The sequence below is a fragment of the Rhinolophus sinicus genome, chromosome 1 (genome assembly GCF_057876585.1).
Source record: "Rhinolophus sinicus isolate RSI-liver-muscle chromosome 1, RSI-T2T, whole genome shotgun sequence".
In the NCBI taxonomy this organism is placed as follows: Eukaryota; Metazoa; Chordata; class Mammalia; order Chiroptera; family Rhinolophidae; genus Rhinolophus; species Rhinolophus sinicus.
This window is the reverse complement of record NC_142501.1, coordinates 8,447,577-8,467,873: the sequence shown is the minus strand read 5'-3', so window position 1 is coordinate 8,467,873 and position 20,297 is coordinate 8,447,577. Positions and strand designations below refer to the sequence as shown.

The 20,297-nt window shown below is 53.5% G+C and overlaps 1 protein-coding gene across 3 annotated transcripts in view; it reads left to right on the top strand.

The window, feature by feature from the left end:
* The window catches only part of ZC3H7B (zinc finger CCCH-type containing 7B), a 35,989-nt gene that overhangs the window by 1,049 nt on the left and 14,643 nt on the right, over positions 1–20,297 (top strand). For 2 of the 3 annotated variants that reach the window (XM_019734450.3, XM_019734449.3), the window contains exons 2-10: positions 10,308–10,366; positions 12,196–12,229; positions 12,350–12,547; positions 13,494–13,652; positions 15,978–16,058; positions 16,866–16,922; positions 18,084–18,126; positions 18,736–18,929; positions 19,265–19,586. In XM_019734450.3, coding sequence (XP_019590009.2) covers positions 10,314–10,366; positions 12,196–12,229; positions 12,350–12,547; positions 13,494–13,652; positions 15,978–16,058; positions 16,866–16,922; positions 18,084–18,126; positions 18,736–18,929; positions 19,265–19,586 — 1,141 coding nt within the window. In that variant the 5' untranslated portion in view covers positions 10,308–10,313. The remainder of the gene's footprint in view (positions 1–10,307; positions 10,367–12,195; positions 12,230–12,349; positions 12,548–13,493; positions 13,653–15,977; positions 16,059–16,865; positions 16,923–18,083; positions 18,127–18,735; positions 18,930–19,264; positions 19,587–20,297) is intronic. The other variant, XM_074326457.2, reaches the window with a different exon arrangement.

The window sequence follows — 20,297 nt, the reverse complement described above, 5'->3', positions numbered from 1 at the left end:
TTCCGGTGGCGGGATCAGTCCCTGGGCTCTGAAGCCTGCGAGGGGCCCGTCGCGGGTCAGGGAGCACAAGGGGTCCGCGGGGGAACGGCCTCCGCGCCTGGGGGGCGTCCCCGGGAGATGGGTGCCTGGGAGCTGCGACCCCGGCTTCGGACCCTCCTCCGATCCTCAGCGGGTCTCAGACCCCTCCGGGCTTGCTCCCTCCTTTTACCCCTTACCCCTTAAAATCTGCCTGGCTCGGGTGTTAAGGTGCTTGGTTTGGGGGTCTTTCACAGAGACAAAGCAGTTTTCCCAGGGGGAAAAACATCATGTGAAACAATTCACCGATAGACCCTGGTGGCTGTGATGCCAACACGGCATTAGTGGGCGAGAGTCGGGCTGGGGTGGGGGGTGGGGAGCTGGAGAAGGGGGCTGGGCTGTGAGTGGGGGACTGGGGGCCCACAGCAGCTTTGTCGGGGACTTCATTTTTCTGGGGGTTGCTTACTGGGACTTTAGTTCCTAGGTACTAGACTTTGAACCCCAACTTCTGACCATTTTCCTCAGCGCCTGTAATTTATCAAGTCTTGTGAAAATAGCATTTTCACACACCTGCGGTAATTATAGTACATCTAGCAAGTGTTGAACACAAAATGCCAGCGGAGTTTTCAGTTCTACTACGGAGACTCTCCCCACATACAAACCGTACCCACTGTGTCTTCTTTCTCCATTTTCCCTTCTGTAGAAATTGAACTGCAAGCTAGGAATGATGCCGGGCTAAAGCACAATTGGAACAGGTTTGGGGTGTGAGGTGCCTTAAGCTGGGAAGGAGAACCCATGTCTAGGAGGGAGGAGGTCTGAGGATGGGAGAGAGATTTTTTCATCCCTGAGCTGGGATGAGGTTTGTGTTCCATGGCTGCCGTGAATCCAAGGCTGTTGACTTTTTGTTTTGGATGGACAGTTAATGTGGGGTTGGGTGGATTCTTTGGGGCGAAGACGCTCTGTGGGATGAGCTGATCTCAGGTGTAGGCAAGTTGAGGCATCAGTAGGTTTGGATTTGAGAATCCGAAAATAATAATCCCTTAAATAGCACTTTTTAGTGTATAACAAAAGGGCTTTCACATTTGCTGGCTCATGCGTCCTCCATGGCAACCATGTCAGGTAGACATTTTTCAATCCTCATTTTCCAGGTGAGAAATCCTGAGGCTTTGAGAATTGACTATCTTGCCGGAAAGTCACATAGCAGAGCTAGGATTCCCCCTGGTTTTCTGACTCCAAATCCTCACCCTTTCCCCGAGTCCTGGGCTACCTTAGCAAGTTACTTTCCCAGTGCTGCCTGTGAGCAGGCTTGGGGCTGAGTTTGCTTGTCCCTTTGAGTCTGGCTGGAAAGAGAAAGTTAACTGTAGTGAACCAGTGAGACAACAAGGAAATGACCGATACTGGGAGTCAATACCATGCAAGTGGACAGAAGGGAGAGCTCTTAGGGTGACCTGAAAACCTTAGGGAAGGCTTCTTCCCACAAGTGGGGCTTAAGAGACTGGGGAGGCTTGGCCGGGGTAGAGAAGAGGAAGGAGTTCCTGGGCTCACCACAGTTGCCCCTGCACTGGGAGGTTGATGTGCTGTCTCTCTAATTCTTACAGTGGCTGCATGAGGGGTTGGGCATTATTATCCCCATTTCAAAGCTGAAGAAACTGAGGAATACAGGATTTATTTGGCTGGCCCAAGGTCACCCAGATAGATTTGAATCCAGGCCTGTGTGACTGTTGAGTGTACTACATCAGAATGGTGTCAGAATTGGACACCATTCAACCACCAGAATTGGACCACCTCCAACTCAGATATGTAGACAAGAACAGAGACCAGGATGGGGTAAACTGGCAAATGCAACAGGGGTAGTGGCTTAAGCTAAAAGGTCAGGGAGCTTTATTAAAATCGCCCTCTGTCCCAGGGCCTCGAGGGGCTGGCCCAGTGAAAGGAAGTACTCTCAAGAGATTTCTGGAAGCATGACTGGAGAAGGCAGAATGGTGGTGGAAGGAGGACGGGGCCCTGCGCGTGGAGTTCTAGTCTAAGTTCAGTTCCTTGGTGCCTGCTGGATGCCTTGGAGGAACTTGTGGCTGGGACAGGAGAAAGGTATGGATGCTTCACCAAGGACAGGAACTGGGTCTGATGCGCCCCTGCGCTCCAGGCCCCAGTGGAGGTGCCAGGAGGAGTCACTCAGCCATTGTGTTGTCAAAGTGAATTATGCCCCACTGGAGAGGAAGAAGGTTTATTTAGCCTGGGGGTAGAAGGACTTCCTAGAAGACGGGCCATTTGAACATTTGAACGATGGCTTCCGAAAGGCCAGACAGAGCATTCTAAGGAGATGCACTGAGACAAAGGGACAAAGGATAAAAGCAGAGCCACATAAAGAAGGAAAGGCAGCTCCTCTGGTACGGCCACGATATACGCCGCAGGTATACGTTCCGGTTCAAGTCTGGCTCCGCCACCAAGGTCCCTTGGGTTCTCTGGGCCTAAGTTTTCCTTTCTGAAGCCTGAGATTTGATGATGTTTGATGGTATCCTGTGGGAGAAGCCCATTGCCTAGGGATCGGGACGGGAAACTCAGATGAGAGGAACTAGAGGGGCTTGTAAATTTTTAATAATTTAACAAACACACATCCAGCAAATGACCTGATGGTCAGGCCCTGTTGTGAGTGCTTTTTCCTAGATTAGCTTATTTAATCTTTATAACAGCCCTATAGGAAGGCACTATAATTATCCCCATTTTGCATGTGAAGAAACTGTGGCACAGAGAGGTTAAGTGACATTGTGTAAGAGGCAGAGCTAGAGAGCAAACCCAGGGAGTCCAGCTTTTGAGTGGGCCCAGTGTGGGCCTAGGTATGGCTGGGAGAGAGGAGAGGGGTCTGATGGGGTCAGATTTCAGACGGCAGGAAGGTCAGAATGCAACAGAGGAAGTCAGGCTGCACCGTGGAGCTGGAACCTCAACCTGGGTTGATGAAGTGACAGCTCTGTGTCAACTCCCAGGAGCCTCCACAGAAGCCAGCTCCTTTCATCACATTTAATGGCCCATAGAAAATGGGCTTGTTTTCCTTTCTCTGTCATCACCAGCTACAGGGCTGCCTCCTGCTTTATTTATTTCCCTTGGTCAGTCTGTTTGTTGCAAGCTCCTGATGGCTTCTGCAGGTGTGTGAGCACTGTTTGCCCCTCAGGCAGTTGAGACCCAGAGGAAGGGGCAGCAGCATTTCTGATTCAGAACCTATCTGCAGCCTCCAGCAGGTCAGCATCAACTCCTGGGCCCTTGTCAGAGGCCAAGACACTGGCTCAATGTAACGGTGGCAATAGTGACAGCAGCCACCGCCTATTTACCGCTGCCTTGTGCCAGGCATGACAGGCTCCCAAGCCCAAGGTCTTAGCTGCCATGCAGGAGAGATGTCTTCAAGCTTTTCAGTCTCCACAAAGCTCTTATCTGTCTGGAAATCCTGATTATCTAACATTTGTATTGAGCTTTTTCCCACAGTCTTTCATCAATCCTCATAACTGTCCTTCAAGGTGACATCCCTGTTTTACAGAAGAAAACCAAGGGGTCACCTGCCCTCAAGCTCTTCCTACCCTGTCCACACTGTGACAGAAAGGGAAGAGCATGTCAGATTCCCTGAGACCAAGAGCCATGCCCTCCACGTCGTGCCAGAGTCAGCCAGTGAGCGGCCGTTGAGCACTTCCTGTAAGGGCTGCAGCGTAGGTCAAGGCTGTAGCGTAGGTCAAGGCTGTGACCCTTCTGGGGCTTTCGGAGGTTCATCTGTGCTCATGTTCTCTGCAGCATTTGGTGTCATACTCTGTCCCTCTGCAGGCAGAGGAATGCAGGGCAGGGAGTCCAAAGTCCTGAGTTTCATTTTCAGCTCCAGCACACGCTAGCTGTGTGATCTGGGCATGCTCATTTCATTAGGCTGGGCCTCAGCTTCCTGTTCTGTGAAATGGCCTCGCTGATTCAGTCCCCTCTGCCTCGGGTTTGCTGTGAGTTTCAAGTGAAGGGGCTTTAAAAAAACTATAAAGACCACCCGATGTCTTTATAGGGCATGGTTGTGGTTGCCATGAGCATTTAATAACCTCCAGAATGTTCCTGAATCATCTCCCCTGCCCACCTTGAGCCAGGCCCAGACCACTGCAGTAGCCTCCTAGCTAATCTTCTAGCTTCCCCTTTTGTTATCCATCCTCAATGCAGCAGCCAAACGGATCATCTCAAGATTGAAACGGGACCCTGTCACTCTGCTGAAAACCTTCCCGTGGTTTCCTCACACGTGCAGAACACAGAGCTGGCTCTCCAGTGTGACCTACGTGGGGCGCAATGATGGCCTCAGCCTGCCCCTCGCACCTCGCTTCCTACTTGGCTTGCCTTCGCTCCAGCGCTGCAATCCCGCTGCCCTTCTGTCTTTTCCTTGAACATTCTAAGCTCATTCCCGTCTCAGGGCTGTTGCCTTTACTGTACCCTCTGCCCAGTGCACTCTTACCACCTCCCATGTTCCCGTGGCTGGCTGCTTTGTCTGTCAAATGCCACCTCCTCGGAGGCGCCTTCCCTAAGCTCCCACACCATCCCCATCACTCCCTGCCACGTTTCCTATTTTAGTTTCTTTGTAACTCTTATCTGTATCTTTCCTTGTCCTGTGCTTTTAACACTGACCTGTTTGTCTTCCCAAGCCTGGAACACCAGCTCCACAAGGCCAGGGACTTTATTACCCTTGTTCCCCGGCATCTGGCAGAGCCCCTTGCATATGAAGGTGTTCTGTGGTTATTTGTTAAATAAATAATAGTAGCAGGGTGTTCCAGAACAGCCCTTGCCAAAAAAGAATGGCCTACACAGAAACTGCAAAGAAATCCATGTTGGCTGATTGAAAAGTACTTACAGGCTGATTTTGTAAGTTGCTGGGTGTTCTAACAGCGTCAGCTCAGCAGAAACACAAATTTCTGACCTCTGTGCGGGGCATACTACAGAAATCTGCAGACTAGTCTTGCAAGGTGGGTATCATTAGCTCCATCTTGCAAATGACAAAACTGAGGCTCAGAGCGGTGCCTTGAAAGCTAGTGTGGGACAGTGCTGGGATCCGAACCCAGGGCAGGCCGCTGCAGGGCTCTGGGCTCCTTGCAGGGCCAGCCCAGACCCCTGCCTGTCTTCAGGCAGCGAAGTAGGCAGGGCAAGGATTTCTGAGCTCCCAGGAGTCGGAGCAGTGACTTCTCTCAATTGCTCAAAAGAAAGCAAGTATTCCACAATGTTAAGGCACTCTGAGCTATGGGACTCCGGGAGTTTTCTGTTTTGTTAGATTTGCCCATCATTCTCAAGGGTTGTACAATGAGCTTCTGTTACTTTTCTATTAAAAAAAAAAAAGAGAAAGATTTACTGTTTAAACTTGAGCACGACGATGGCTGGCTAGTGGGTAGTGATGAGACAGGGGCCTGGGCCCCTGGAGACAAGAAATGGAGAGACGTGGGTTTCAGCCCTTCCTGTGCAGCTTGGCTCCCAGGTTGTTGGGAGCATAAGATAAGATTATGAAAGCTAAAGTTCTTTGTAACCAAACACTGCGGGCAGTTTGCTCTGCTGCTGACTCTTCTTTTGGTTTGTGGTTTATGGTGGGGCCATGGGGGAGGCCTGGGGGAAATTTCCTGAACTTTGGTTTTGGTTCAAGGTGGCCCGTTAAAAGTAAACAAAGGGCAAGTTGCTGAAGTTGGGCATTCCACTTCCATTTTCGTTCTGATAGGGTAGGTAGACTGACAGACATGTGCTGGAGAAAGCGAGAGCTGGCCCCGGTTAGAAAGGCCGTTGCTGCAGCTCCTACTTGGATCAAGACCCCTGGCAGCTGCCCTCATTTAGGGCACCATTGCCTTACTCGCCCAGCAGGATTCCCGCTTCCACATACCTCTAAGCCAAAGGGATGTGCTGTTAAAAGCCAGATAAGGGAGGAAGACATCCCACTTCTCAGAGTATACATCCTGTTTCTCAGGACCATTTTAGTGAGCTTCTCAAACAGATCATAAAAAGAAAATTGACAGAAACTACCTTGAGAACCAAAAGGGAGGATGGGGCACCTCAGCAGGAGAGAAAGAAAGAGAAGGGAGAGGGGGACGCAATTCTACCCATAGAAATAACAGCCTTCATACAATGTAAGAGCCGCCTTTCCCCCTCTTGGGATTGGTCCGCTCCACATCTTGGAGTACATCTGTCTTTACTAATAAACTTTGTACTACCCTGTTCCTGCACAAAACACTGTCTCTCGACTGAATTCTTTTCCCTCGAGAAGACAAGAGCCAAAGAAAATCATCACAACCCTAACAGGTGGTTCCCGGTGGAGCCTGGGGCAATGCCAGTAAGTCCAGCTGTCTCCCCCAGGAGTCGTGTGGCCTTGGGCTAGTCAGGACTGCCAAGCCTCAGTTTTTTTGTTTTTAAGACTTTTTTTTTTTTTTTTAAGCCTTGCTTTTCTGTTGAAAGTGCGGATAATAACACCTACTTTTGAGATTATCACAGGGATAAAACCATAATTCCTTCGAATAGGGCTGCTGAGCCATTGCTGCAGCACAGACCCTGCAGGCAGCCTGGGGAAGCCTTCTCAGAAAGGTGTTTTTAAATGCATTGAACATAAAATACACAGGATTACAGGGGAAACCAGTTCTGTTGAACTGTAGCTGTGCTTTTCTATCAATGCCCTCAAAACGAGACCTAGCCGTGATTTTAACATAACTACTGTGATTTCAAAGTTGTGGTGAGCATGACGAGCAATATTTGGTTATGTCTCCAGGAGCTGAAATGTGACAAGCTAAGAGAGGTGATCTCTAGCCCTGACACTTACTGTGGTGTCCTGTGTACGTTCATAATGGAGGGAATGCTAAATATCAGGCAGGGGTTAGTGAAAAAAACTTGTAAATGCTTTCCCATCCAAGTGCACGGCCCCTGAATTCTCTCTGCGAGCCCCAGGTTCAAAATCCCTGCCATAAGGTGCTTGACACCCAGTGGGTCGTCTCCAGAAAGGAGCCGAGACCCCTCCCAACCTTCTTGGACTAGAGGGTCCTCAGGTGGACAGGCAGGGCACATGAGGGCAATGGGGGAGGGATCACTGCAGACCTGGAACGCTGACAGGTGATGGCGAAATTAAACCTTTCCTGGTCCCTGAGTAAGCCATCGAGGGCCCGTGAGTCAGAAGTGCCAGGGACCCTTGCAGATGACATAAGCTCAGGGAGCGTTTACGTGTGTGGCAGGTCTGCAGTCTGCACTGAACCTGGGGCAGGTGAGTGCCAGGTGGGCAGAGTGTGGGAGGAGGCTGGAGGCACCCTGTGGGGGTGGGTTGGGAGACGGCTAGGGGGGCTCCAGAGTCCAACTGCCAGGATTCACATCCCAGCTCTGTCACTCTAGCAGGTTACTTCCCCTCCCTGTGCCTTGCTTTCCTCATCTGTAAAATGGGGTGACAATAGCGCTTTTCTTATGGGGTGTTGTGAGGATTAAGTATTATATTTAAAACTCCCAGAATAATAACTGGTAGGAGGAAGTGCTTAATAAATGAGGACTAAAATCAGCTTCTACACACTGTTATTCTAGGATTTGTGAGACTCCACTTACTCAGAACAGGTCCCTGAGCCCGGCTTCTCTGTGCTGCCCAGAGATGAATCAGATGCAGCCTCTGCCTTCCAGGAGCTCAGTTTAGGGAGAGATGGGATGTAAGCACATAGTTTCAGTTAACTAGGATAAGTACAGTGGTTGTGCTGGGCTTGGGGTGCTGTGCTAGAGTAGGTTGGGGAAGGCAGGCTTCCTGGGAGAGGAGCCACCCCAGCTGAGCTTTGCAGAAGCTCTGGGCACTGGCCAGGTGGGAAGGAAGCAGGTGTGGAAAGGTTTCAGACAGAACGGGCAGCTTGATTGAGAAGCCAATAGGCTGACGCTACCGGAGTGTAACTTCCCAGGCTGGTCAGGGCATCGGGTGGGAGTGAAGGCCCTGCCCTGCAGAGCTGTGTGCCCGGGAAAAGCAGCTTGGCATTCGTCCTGGTAGTGGGTGTCATGGAAGGGTTCGTTTGTTTAACTTTTTATTCACAGGAAGGTGTAAAAATACTAGAGTTTCCTTCACCCAGCTTCCCCCGATGATAATATATGGTTGTATCTTATCAAAACCAGAAAATTGGCATTGATACATTACTAGACTGCACGATGTATTCAGTTTTCACCTTTTTTAAAACCTGCATTCACTTACGTGTGCATGTGTGCACACTCAGAGGGTTTTGAGCAGAAGAGTGACACTGACACACGTGTTAGACAGACAGCCTTGACGCCCAAATGGCAGCAGATTGGAGGGGGCTCATTGGAGCCTTTTGGCAAGAGATGATGAGGGCCTGAAGATAGCTGAGGTTGTGGAGACGACGGGAGGAGCTCAGAGTGGAGAAACGTTTCAGAGGTAAAGGTGGAAAGAGTTGAGGACTGACGGGACAGGGAGGCGGCTGGAGCTGTGGCTAGCGTTGGTGTAATGGAGGAAGAGCAGGATTGAGGAGAAGCTGCTGAGTTAAGTCTGAAAAGTGTTGTTGCAGGAGCAACCAATCCAGCTGGGATTGGGCAACAGAGAGAACTTTCTGGACATAGAGGCATCTGAGCTGGGTTTTAAGGATAAATAGGAGTTGGCTGGGTGTGTGTTGATGGTGAGAGAGGTGGCCTAGGATTAGGAAAGGCAAGGAGGTCATAAGCAGCCTGGTGTTGGACGTCCAGGTAGCACTGCCCAGAAGGTAAGAGTTATGAATCTGAAATATTGGGGAGGGGGTGAGCCTGGTGGGAGGAATAGATTTGTGAGTCAGTGACATGACTCGAGATCATGAAATGCAAGAGCTCCTCTGGGGAGAACATGTGGAGTGAGGAGAGCGGGAGCGCTGCTCCTTAAATGGGAGCCCAGGCACATGGGTCATGAGACGTGGGCAGAGGAAGAGGAGCCCCGCACAGACAGCAGGAGTGACGAGAGGTGTGGGGACCTGGCCGATGAAGCCAAGTCCTGGAAAAGGCGAGTGAAAAACTATCCCTCGACTGGACTTGACAACTAGGAGGTCCCTGGGATGGGGAGGACCCTTGGCCAGCACCTGCTGTGGAGTGGGAGTGGAGTGGGAGACGAGGATGTGCAGAGCGTGTCGACAACTCTGTCACGAAACGTGACCGAGAATGCGAGGAGAGGTTGTGCAGCAGTCAAAAGGGCCTTTAGGACCTGGGAGGAATTGTTTGGCGGTGGGGGAGACCTGAGCCTGTTGACAGGCTGAGGGGTCTTGGGACTGGATCTGATTGCTTAATGGGCGACAGTAAGGGTGATGGTGATGTGTGTGGGCTCGGGCGCCAGGCTGCTGGGTTTGAATCCTGGCTCCCCTGTGTACCAGCTGTGTGACTTTGGGCAAGTCACTTAACTTCTCTGTGCCTCTGTTTTCTCTGCAAAATGGGAATGCTAGCAGTCCCTATCTCACAGGGTTGTGCTGGAGGTAAGGGTTAAGGAAGGTATGACATGCGTAGTGATCATGGCAGCCCCTGGTACCTGTAACCACTGAGCAAATGTTAATTTGATTACTAATGTCTCTGATTATTAATTACCTGATTATTAATGTCTCTCAGTGTCAGTTTTTCTCATTAACTCATTCAACACTTATCCATTCTTATCTATATACAGTCTGAGTTGGATAAGTCGATATTCATTTGTCTTTATTTTACCACCTTTATGGAGATGGTGCACCTAGGGCTGAGTGGAGAGGCTGCGGGGGTGTGTGTGAAAGGAGGGTGGCCCGGGTTCAAATCCTGCCTCAGCTGCATGCCAGCTCAGAATAGTTCAGGGCTTCCTGAACTTCCGCTTCTTGGTAAAAGGGGGACAGAATGACACCTGCCTCACTGTGCTGTTGAAGATTCAAGAAGGTCCTTACACAGAGTACCTGGCACGTACACGGTGCTACACTGTAGCTATAATCACTGGCGTTATTTTGCATTTTCTATGTCTCTTCTCCCCATACTGAGTTTGATTGTAAAACAAAGTTTTTTCCTTGAACTTGAGGGTGTACTGTGTAGGACTGCAGTCCAAGCCATGTGTGGAGAAGGGCAGGGGGCCTTCATGCAGCCCCTTGCCCGTCAAAGGCACTGTACAAACTTGGAGTCTAGTGGGATGTGGGCGTGGAGGGCAGGAGCTGGGTGGCCTGGTACAGACAGTCTTTGGAGACCCTGAGACAGGTCTGCCCTCAGTGACTCCCCTCTGCACCTGTGAAATGGGATGAGAGTGGGAGTGAGAAAGTACACAGTAGGGGAGGCAGACGGCCACTGGCCCCTGCTGATTATCTGACGGACTGTTCTCTCCCCAGAGACTGATGGAGAGGCAGAGACGGAAGGCGGACATCGAGAAGGGGCTGCAGTTCATTCAGTGAGTGCGCGCTGGGCAGGCCGGGCAGGAAGGGTCCTCCGAAGGCGACGCCCGAAGCACACAGGCTCTCTCCAGCTCTCCTTTTCTTGCTCCCTTCCTAGCGCATGCTAGGGGTTTTTAAACCCCACATGTGTGCCATGAACCCCACATGCACACACGCTCCCTGGTCCTGTTTACCCTTTGGTCTTGTCCAGTGTACCATTTTATCCCCCACATACGTTCGTTAATTCTCTTGCTTGCCTATGTGCATCTTATAATAAATCAAGAGCCCTTGTTTAATGAGCACATCTTTCAGGCTCTGTGCTGGGCCCTTCACATCCATGATTTTTAAATCTTCACAACAGCCCAGGAAAGTCAGTGGTCTTATCTCCATTTTGCAGGTGAGAAAGCTGAGGTTCTGAGATAAGGAACTGGTTTAAAGTCACACAGCTACTAAGTCACAGGATTCTAACTTGGGACTGGCTGACTCTAAAACCACCTTTCTTTCCATTATGTGCTGCCCAGTACCCACATGCTCTATATGTATGTTTTCATTTTGTTTCTTTACACACAAAACATTTTCACGACCGTTTTTTCTCTCTCTGAGGCCGTGAATGAAGTGTAAGCTTCAGGGCTCCTCACTTGCACGGGTCCCTTCTGCTGCCCTGGGAGGCTCCTCAGTCAGTCTGTGTTCTTTTTCTTCGATAGGACTCCCTACAAAACGGGGATTTGCATCTACAGACCTTCCTAGAAACGCCTCAATTTTGGTGTCTCGCTCAGACCCGTAAAACATGACCTGCCTCTTCACCACACAGAGGCCCTTTGCTCACATGGTATCTGCGTTGTTCTCCCAGAGCTCATGTTTATATTTACATCACACACTCTCTTCCTCGACTGGCACCGCGGTCACTGTACCCGGCTGTGGCCTGGTCGGCAGAGCTGTGGCCCACTCCTCTCTCTTCACTGGGAGCCAGTCTCCTTCCACTTGCAGGAGGGCCCTGGTTTGGGAAGTGCTCAGGTAGTTTCCAGAGACCAGTCTTTTGAACAAGGTGAACCTGGAGAGCACTGTCTTTCATAAGGATTCTGGCTTTAATGGAATCACTGATTTCCATGGAGCTGGACCTCTGAGCCCACCTCCCAGCTCCTCTACTTCCTGGGTGGTCAAGTCCCTGTCCCGCTCTGAACGTCTCTTTTCCTCTCTGTGACGTGAGGGCCTGAGCTTCCCTCCCAGCTCAGCCATTCAGGCTGACAGATGTGCCTCAGTTCTCCTGGGCTGACACTTTCTTCCATACGGAGCTGGCATTTTGATGGCCACAGGAGAAGCGAGGGTGCCCAAGAGCCATCTACTTTGTTGAGTCTGGTGTGATGGGTTGACAGGCTCTGAGTGCACCTGGCACTGGTTGGATTCATGTGTGTTTTGTGGGAAGGGACAGGAGAAGGGGACCTGAGATGGACTTTGGGTGCCACCTGTGGGCCTGCAGTGGCAGGTTTTGGTTTGGTGGGGCGCAGTCATTCCCAGGGGACTGGTTTCTTAGGCAGAGGACAGCCAGCTGGAGCAGGAGCTGGAGCTGGTCTGTTCTCTCTCAGCACTTGCACCTGGGAAAACCTGGCTGCCGGGCCCTGGGGCAAACGCCAGGCCTTCCTCCCAGCCTTTCATCAGAAAGGCCAGCATGGTGTTGATTTAGAGAGAAAATGCTGTCCCCTCGCCCCAGTCCACAAGGTGACATCTGAGGTCTAAGCTGGAGTTGCCCACTGCAGGCACACCTGGCCTGTGGCTCCGGCTGCTGGGCCTCTGTGCAGCTGGGACCTCTGGGCTCATGCAGACCTTGTGTCCCTCCTTTTCTTGCTAGGTCGACACTACCCCTAAAGCAAGAAGAATATGAGGTCAGTGTTGGCTGCTGGGCTGGGGGACGGTGAAGGGCAGGGGTGGGTGTCCAGGAGAGGGAGGTGTGGGGCTGGGTGGAGAAGGCCCCCTGAGCCCCCTCTGCGCCCCACCCCCGGCAGGCCTTTCTGCTCAAGCTGGTGCAGAACCTGTTTGCCGAGGGCAATGACCTATTCCGGGAGAAGGACTACAAGCAGGCCCTGGTGCAGTACATGGAGGGGCTGAACGTGGCCGACTACGCTGCCTCCGACCAGGTGGCCCTGCCCCAGGAGCTGCTGTGCAAGCTGCACGTCAACAGGGCCGCCTGCTACTTCACCATGGTGAGCCTGGCACCTGCCCTCCACCCCGACCCTGATCACCGCTTCCCCAAAAGGGCCCAGCTGAGCCGGCCCATATCCCGGGAGCTTCTGCAAGGCCGGCTCCTGCACATTCTGTCTGAATCTCACCATCTACTCCTTTGGCTCTCAATCCGGCAGCACAACAGATTCACCTGGAGAGCTTTAAAAGTACTAATGCACAATTTTGTAACAGTTGTTTTCAGATGACACTGGTGCCTAAGCCACGCCCCAGATGGATTCAGTTAGAATTTCGGGGTGGCCTGGGCGTTGGCAGGAGTCTGGGCAGTCAGGAGTCTGGGCAGTCAGAGCTCTACTCCTCGAGCTGCCTCTTTCTGCAAACCTCTGACGGCTCCTACTTCCCCTCCCGGACTCCTCCCCTCCCATCACACTCCACTTTTCCTCCCTCTTCCAGTCTCCTCCTCCTCCCTGTCCTGCTTGCTCACTGACCCCGTCTCTCCCCAGATCCTGTGGGAGGCTGTGCTGTGGGCCCTGTGAGGCTCCCGGGACACTTCTGCAATCCACACTGGGTGTTCTGGATAAACGAGTCTACCGGATGCCCCCGCACACTCTGTCCGCGGCCTGCCTTCATGATATCACTTCCTCTCAGGTGCCTTTATGGCTGTCAGTCCATGGTGTTCTGAACCGAAGGCAGATATAAAATAGACCTGTCTGAGTGACGGAGCTCATCCCTGTAGAATGCGAAGGTCCCTCCCCTCCAGTGACCTGCCAGTGCCCGTTGGCAGCTCCATCAGCTGGACACACAGATGCCCTTGACCTAGAGCTGTTTCCTTGAGCTGTGGAGCCCCCTCTCTGAGCCTGGTCCTCCCCCATGCTCCACCTCTGCTGGTCTTCAGTGGCTAGAGGGCCGGAGGCCCGGAGGAGGGAGGAGAGTAGGCGCTGACCACTGAGCCACATGTTCCTCTGGCAGGGCCTGTTTGAGAAGGCGCTGGAGGACAGCGAGAAGGCGCTGGGCCTGGACGGTGAGAACATCCGGGCGCTGTTCCGCAAGGCGCGTGCCCTCAACGAGCTGGGACGTCACAAGGAGGCCTATGAGTGCAGCAGCCGCTGCTCGCTCGCCCTGCCCCACGTGAGTGCCGCTGTACATCCACACGAGGGGCCAGGCTCTGAGGCCAGGCGCCAGCCCTCTGCGCGAGTCCTCACTTGGGCCACGTCACCACCACCTCTTTCTGAGCTTTAGTTTCCTCCTGTGTGATGTAGTGTTGCGAATAGTTATATTAACACTGAACTCTGATTGTGTGCCAGGTGTTGCTAAAGATATATTGTGTTAACTCACAACAAACAACCCTTTGAGGTAGATACAATTACCCCATTTTAAAGATGACAGAGAGAAAGGAACTTTCCCAACGTCACAGCTAGGGGGCGGCAGAGCTAATATTTGAAGTAAACACTCTTAACCTCCATAGAGGGCAGGGTTGCAGTGAGGGCTGAAAGGGGTGCCACATGTGTGGGGTTCTGATGTCCAGACTGTCATTAAGTGTGGAAGAGACCATGGGAAATGACCAATAGAGAGCCTCGCTTGCCCAGCCCACTCACGTCTGGGCATATCCCCCCTCTCTGCTCCCCATTTATTCATCCACTTAACAAGTATTTACTGAGTGCCCATTCAGTGCCAAGATCTGTCCCTTTCAGGGACCCACAATCCTCCAGGAGACAAATGGAAACAGTTCTGGGGTCCAGGCCTGGTTCCACCCCTGACCCCTGGCATGACCTTGGAGAAACCACTTCAAATCTTTGCACATCAGCTCCACGTCTATAAAGTGTCCACCCTACTATATCCCTCAAATAATGGGCATGAAAGAACTTTGGGATAGGTCGTTTCTGCCCAGGAAGGGTGGTCAGGTTCCTGGCGGATTCCCTGGAGGAAGTGGGGCTTGAGTGGGACTAGAAGAAGCAAGAAAGATTTGGGCGAGCAGAGCAGAGAGAAAGTCATGTGCACAATGGTCAAGGATATCGGTGCCAGAGAGCTGGCCTGAGCTTGGGTCCTAATCTTGGGACTGCTGCCTACTAGCAGAGTGACTTAGACACACAGCTCAGCCTCTCTGAGCCTTGATTTGCAGCCCTGTGAAATGGGAGTGATAGCATACCGTGCATCGGAGGGCTGTGCTAAGGGGGGAATCAGAAATCACACAGGCGGTTGTCACAATGGTCGGATACTGCACGTGTTCAGAAAGCATTCGGTTATTCTCCTTTTTGTTTATTATTCTTGCTTCCCCAATTCAGTTTAGTTCCCAATGAGAACCTTTCTTATGACAGTTGTCCCCGATCCATACTGCATTTCCAGCGTTCACAGCAGGTCCACATCTAGCTGTCCTGGATACCCACTCTCGGGAGGGCGGTTGGCTTTTACTGTACAGCCCAGCAAGGGCGGGTAACTTGCCTGAGGAAAGTACCCAGATGAGGACTTTGGACTCTGAGTTGAAGAATTCCCCTGTTTTCCAGTCTCTGTGGGCAAACACTAACTGGGCACTGGGACCAGAGATGAACTAGACCCGCCCTGGGCTCCAGGAGCTCTTCAGAGAGGCGGGCGGTAGACAAGTACACAGGATGTCCCAGCATCCGTGTTACCTCTTCACTGCCCAGACCAAAGCCCCTTTCTGTGCTTACTGGTTGGTCTCCCCCCACTAGACGGGAGCCTCCAGGAGGCCTAGCTCCGTCTTCCCTGAGACTGGTATTCTTGGCCCTTAGCTTGTGGCCGGCACATGGGACAGGTGCCGTGACACAGACTTGGAAGGAGGAAGACATGCTGGGTGCTGGTCCTGAGCACTCACCGGGGGCCAGGTGCACACTAACCTTCACACATCCTCGCTCCTTTGGGCCTCTGCACAGTCTCTGACTTGCAAAGCGTTCCAACACATTGTTTGGTAAAAGAAGCAAGGTTGTAGGACAATAGGTATAATATGATCCCACTTAGATAAAAAAAAAGAAAGAAAATCCCCACAGAGCAAACTAAACATCCTTTATAGGTTCATGTACGTGTCTGTAAATTCCTAGAAAAGATCTGTAGGGAAACACATCAGACCTACAAGGTGTGCTCCCCTCTGGGGAGAAGTCTAGGGTGAGAGTGGGGTGGTCCAGGGGAACACTTGCTCTTTCTGTAACATTTCAGCCTTCCGCAGTGACACTATTGCTTGCTGAATGATGGAAATAAAGAGATAAACTATTCTTCTCCCCTCCCCACAATAAAAGGAAAAAGAGAAGCATGGGTTTCTGGTCCCAGCCCCACCCTGCTCTAGCTGTGTGACAGGCAGGCATTGATCCCTCCGGGGCCTCACCCCCTTGTCTGTAATGTGGGGTGATGGTGGGCCCCCTGGCAGGGCTGCACAGGGTGTCCTCAGCACAGCTGTGTGAGCCGGCAGACTAACCTGCTCCACCCTGTATCTTGCCTTCCCAGGATGAAAGTGTAACTCAGCTTGGTCAGGAGCTGGCTCAGAAGCTTGGGCTACGAGTTCGGAAGGCATATAAGAGGCCCCAGGTAGGTGGGCTCTGGGTGCTGGGAAGTGGGTGAGGGTGGAGATGGGGCATCTGAAGAGAGGATCAGGCCTTTGGGAGACGTGGGTGAGGGAGGCCAAAGCCAGGCCAGGACAGAGGGGAGAGCTGGATGGTAGGTGAACTTCCCTCTCTTGGGCTGAAAGCCCTTGAATGACTTTCAGAACCTTTTGGGAAAGGAAAGAACAGCCAAAGCTTCCAGCTCACCTTAGACACCAGCTGTTAAAACCTGTTCCCTCCTTGCCCTGGCCGACTTCAGTATGCGGGAGGTGGCCTGAGTTGACACTGGCGTCCTTCAGCCCTGTGTTCTCAAATAGCCCCTGTGTGGTGAATATTTGAAATGTTGGTATCTGTTTGGCTCATTCAAATCCACGTATATTCACTTGGCACCTACTGTGTGCCAGGAAGCTGCATGTAGAAAAGGGTGTGGCTCTAAAGTCTGCTGTGACCTTGAGCAAGTTAGTCGTCTCTCCACCTTGTTTTCTGCACCTGGAATGTGGGATAATATGCCCACCTCAGAGGGTTTACGGGAGGATCGAAATGAGAGAATGAGATGGCACCTGGCACAGTACCTGGCACACAGTAGGAGCACGTGTGGAAGTCCTCTGTTCAGGTCATGGCTGTAGGAATAAAACACCTGAGTCTGATCCAGAGAGGCAGTATAGGTGATTCCTGGCAGGCCTGGGGGCAGGGAGCCCTGGAGGGTACCACAGACCCCTCTGCTGCCCTGGCTGATGGGACCCTGGGCATCCAGAATCTTCATCTCTTCCCACCTCTCTCCAATCTCTGGCAGGAATTGGAAACCTTTTCTCTGCTCAGCAACGGCACTGCGGCTGGTGTGGCAGATCAGGTAGGATGGGGCCTAGATACCAAGCCTCCTTCCCCGTCTCCAGGAACAACGTCTCGTGCTTCATCCATCATGAGAGCTTTGGATTCACTATCTGGGGCATAAATGACATCAGGCCGTGGGTACAGGGGCATCAGACTGAAGGGCCGGGCTCAGTCTATCCTTGTCCCCACTGCTGTGAGCCAGGCACCTGCCCTGGGAAGGGGGGTGACTGACAGCCTGGGCCTGAGTCAGGCTCACGAGGACAGCTCCGGGGTGCACAGCTTTCCACCTCCCAAGAGGTGCCTCCTATGACCGCAGAGGCAAAGTGTGGGGGACAAGCTGTGGCTGCTGGTGGTAGGAGTAGACACTTCAGGGGAACTGTCGAGGGTAGCCTCACTCATAGCCCCCTGAGACAGAAAATAATGGCAGCAGGAAGGCTGGGGGTAAGGAAGTAGAAAGACAGGCAGTTGGGACCAGACCACCCGGGCCTTGTCCTGGGGGAGGGGGGGGGGGCAGGGCACGGTGCACGCATCACCCCCACCACTCACCACGCAGGAACTTAGCAGTGGACTTTGACGTTTTCTGGAAGATGAGGAACAGGCTCTAAGAGGTGTCCTCCCTCCTCATTGTACATAAGGGGAGACTGAGGCACAGAGTGAGCAGGGGCCTTGGCCAGTGTCACACAACAAGGCAGCTAGCTGCAGGTCTCCCTCCCTCCAGAGCATTAAGGAACTTTCATTCATTCATTCACCATGCTCCCAGGCAACCCCTTCTCGGCCCTGGGCTGGCCAATGGGCCAGAGCTGGATTAGGCTTGAAAAAAACAAAAGGTAAGCAAAAAGTGATCAGCGCTATAGAGAAGGGGGCTGGGAAGAGCTGGGCCTATTGGGAAGGGGTTGCAGTTTTAAACAGTGAGCAGGGAAGACCTCAGTGAGACGGAGACACTTGAGTAAATAAAGACCTGAAGGTGATGAGGGATGAGCCATGTGGAGGTCTGAGGAACCAGGCAGAGGGAACAGCCAGTGCAAAGGCCCTGAGGCAGGAGAGTGCCCAGTGTGTGGGAAGAACAGCCAGGAGGCTAGAGTGGTTTGAGGGGACTGTGCAGGGTCCTTCTTCCCTCTTGGCAACAGTAATGGTGCCCAGCCTACGTCTGCCTTACCCGCCATGTCCTTCCTCTCTACAGGGAACCTCCAATGGGTTGGGGTCCATAGATGACATTGAAACAGGTAATGTCCCTGGTATGAGCGGATGGGGTGGAGATGGGGCCCCGGGAAGGGCTCAGCCCCAAGATCCCCGAGAGGTCAGATGAGTCAAGACCCAGCCCTGTAGATAGGGGGTCCTGAGGACTCCCTGCCCTGGGGCTATGAAAGCAAACAGTTCAGGAAAAGACCCCCGGAGGAGGGGAGAGCACCCCCAGCCTGGGAGGGCGGCGCCTGCCTCACAGTGGGGTAGCCCTGGTCCCGTTCCTCGCCAGGCTGGCTGCCCCACTGGGAGTCCACTTCTCTCCGAGTCCTCCTCTCCCCTTCTCTTCCTCACTGGCTTCCAGGAAAAGTCCCTTTAAAACTGTCCCTTAGAGGGCACTGCTTCCCCAGAGGTAGGATGGGTAGCACTGAGCCAGGCCCACCAGGGACGCACTGTGGGACTGACAGACCCTCTCCCGCTCTCTGGTGGCCTTCCGTAGTGACTGAGCCCGTGCCAATGGGCTCAGGCCAGCGGGACGGGCGGGGTTCCTGGCAGGAGCTGGAGAAAGGGCGGAAGGTGTTGGGGGAGGATCCCAGGGCCCTGGGCCCCCCTCCCTACCCCGCGGTTCCTGAGCCCACACCCCGCTTCCACAGACTGCTACGTGGACCTGCGAGGCTCCCCAGCGCCCCTCCCCTCTACCCCCACGATGCCCCTGTTCCCTCACGTTCTGGACTTGCTGGCCCCCCTGGACAGCAGCAGCAGGGCCCTTCCCAGCACCGAGGGCCTGGACGACTTCTCTGACGGGGACGTCTTTGGTCCTGAGCTCGATACTCTCCTGGACTCACTGGTGAGCCATGCCGCCATCCTCCTGCCCCTCTGAACCCCTCTTCCACCCGAGACCCCACCATATCCTTATGTCCCACAACGGGTGGAGGGAAGGCCCCATCTCCATGTCACTGGTGGGGACACCGAGGCCTTGGGAGGGAAAGGGACCTACTGGGGAGAGAAACATGAAGCTGCATAATTGGCAGCCGGAAGGGACGGTAACGGTCGCTGGCTACATGCCATGGGCAGGTCGGGGCTGAGGCACGGAGGGGTCGGCTTGCCTGCAGGGCCCGACTAGGCGCAGACCCGGGTGGTCAAGTTCTCCTCCAACTCCTCCCTCTCTTCCCCACCTTGCAGTCTCTGGTCCAGGGTGGCCTGCCTGGCAGCAGTGTGCCCAGCGAGTTGCCTCAGCTGATACCCGTGTTTCCTGGTGGGACCCCGTTGCTGCCACCCGTGGTAGGTGGCTCCATCCCCGTCTCCAGCCCACTGCCCCCTGCCTCCTTTGGCCTCGTCATGGACCCCTCCAAGAAGCTGGCTGCCTCTGTGCTGGATGCCCTCGACCCCCCGGGCTCTGCACTGGACTCCCTGGACCTGCTGCCATACTCGGAGACCCGGCTGGACGCCCTGGACAGCTTTGGGTCAACCCGGGGCTCCCTGGACAAGCCCAACTCCTTCATGGGTGAGGCCTGTGTGGGCATGGTCACCCCCCACCCCCTTGACAGTTTGCAAAGTACCTGCACCTCTGCAGCATCTGCAGCGTGGAGTTGGGGTTACAACTATGTTTTGCCAAAGCCCAGGTCCTTTCACCCCATCATGGTCCAAGGCCACATCTTCCGAACTGCTGTGTCTCCTGCAGCGCTCAGCACAGTGTGGGGCTGAAGCCTGGGGGGCCGGTGTCTAGTTCAAGATCAAACAGCAATGCTGGAATAGTCTAGGACTCCAGGCTTGGCAGCCTGGTGCTCTCTGCCTTGCCCGCCAGGGCCCTGGGGTAGCCAGGCCGGCAGGATCCCATGGGATAATTGAACATGGGGGAAGGGCTGCCAGGCTGTGGGCTCCTTCAGCACCACTCTGAGCTGGGTGCCAGGGACCCAGAGAGGATACACGCCCATTTGAGCCCTTTCAGGACCAGCTTTCCACAGTCAAACCTAGTGTAGGGTGCTCATGGCTGGGGGGAATTCACGGGCGGCAGGAGGGGCTTCACGCAGCCTTGGGGCCAAGGGAAACTTCCTGGAGGAGGTGATGGCTGAGCGGGGTCTTGAAGAAGGTCATCTGCCAGCAGAGGAAGCAGCACGACCAGCATGACACAGGCCTGCGGGAGGGAGGGACTGGCAGATGAGCAGTGTCGGCCAGAGGGGAGGGCTGGTTGGAGCCTTGGTGACCTGAGCTGGTC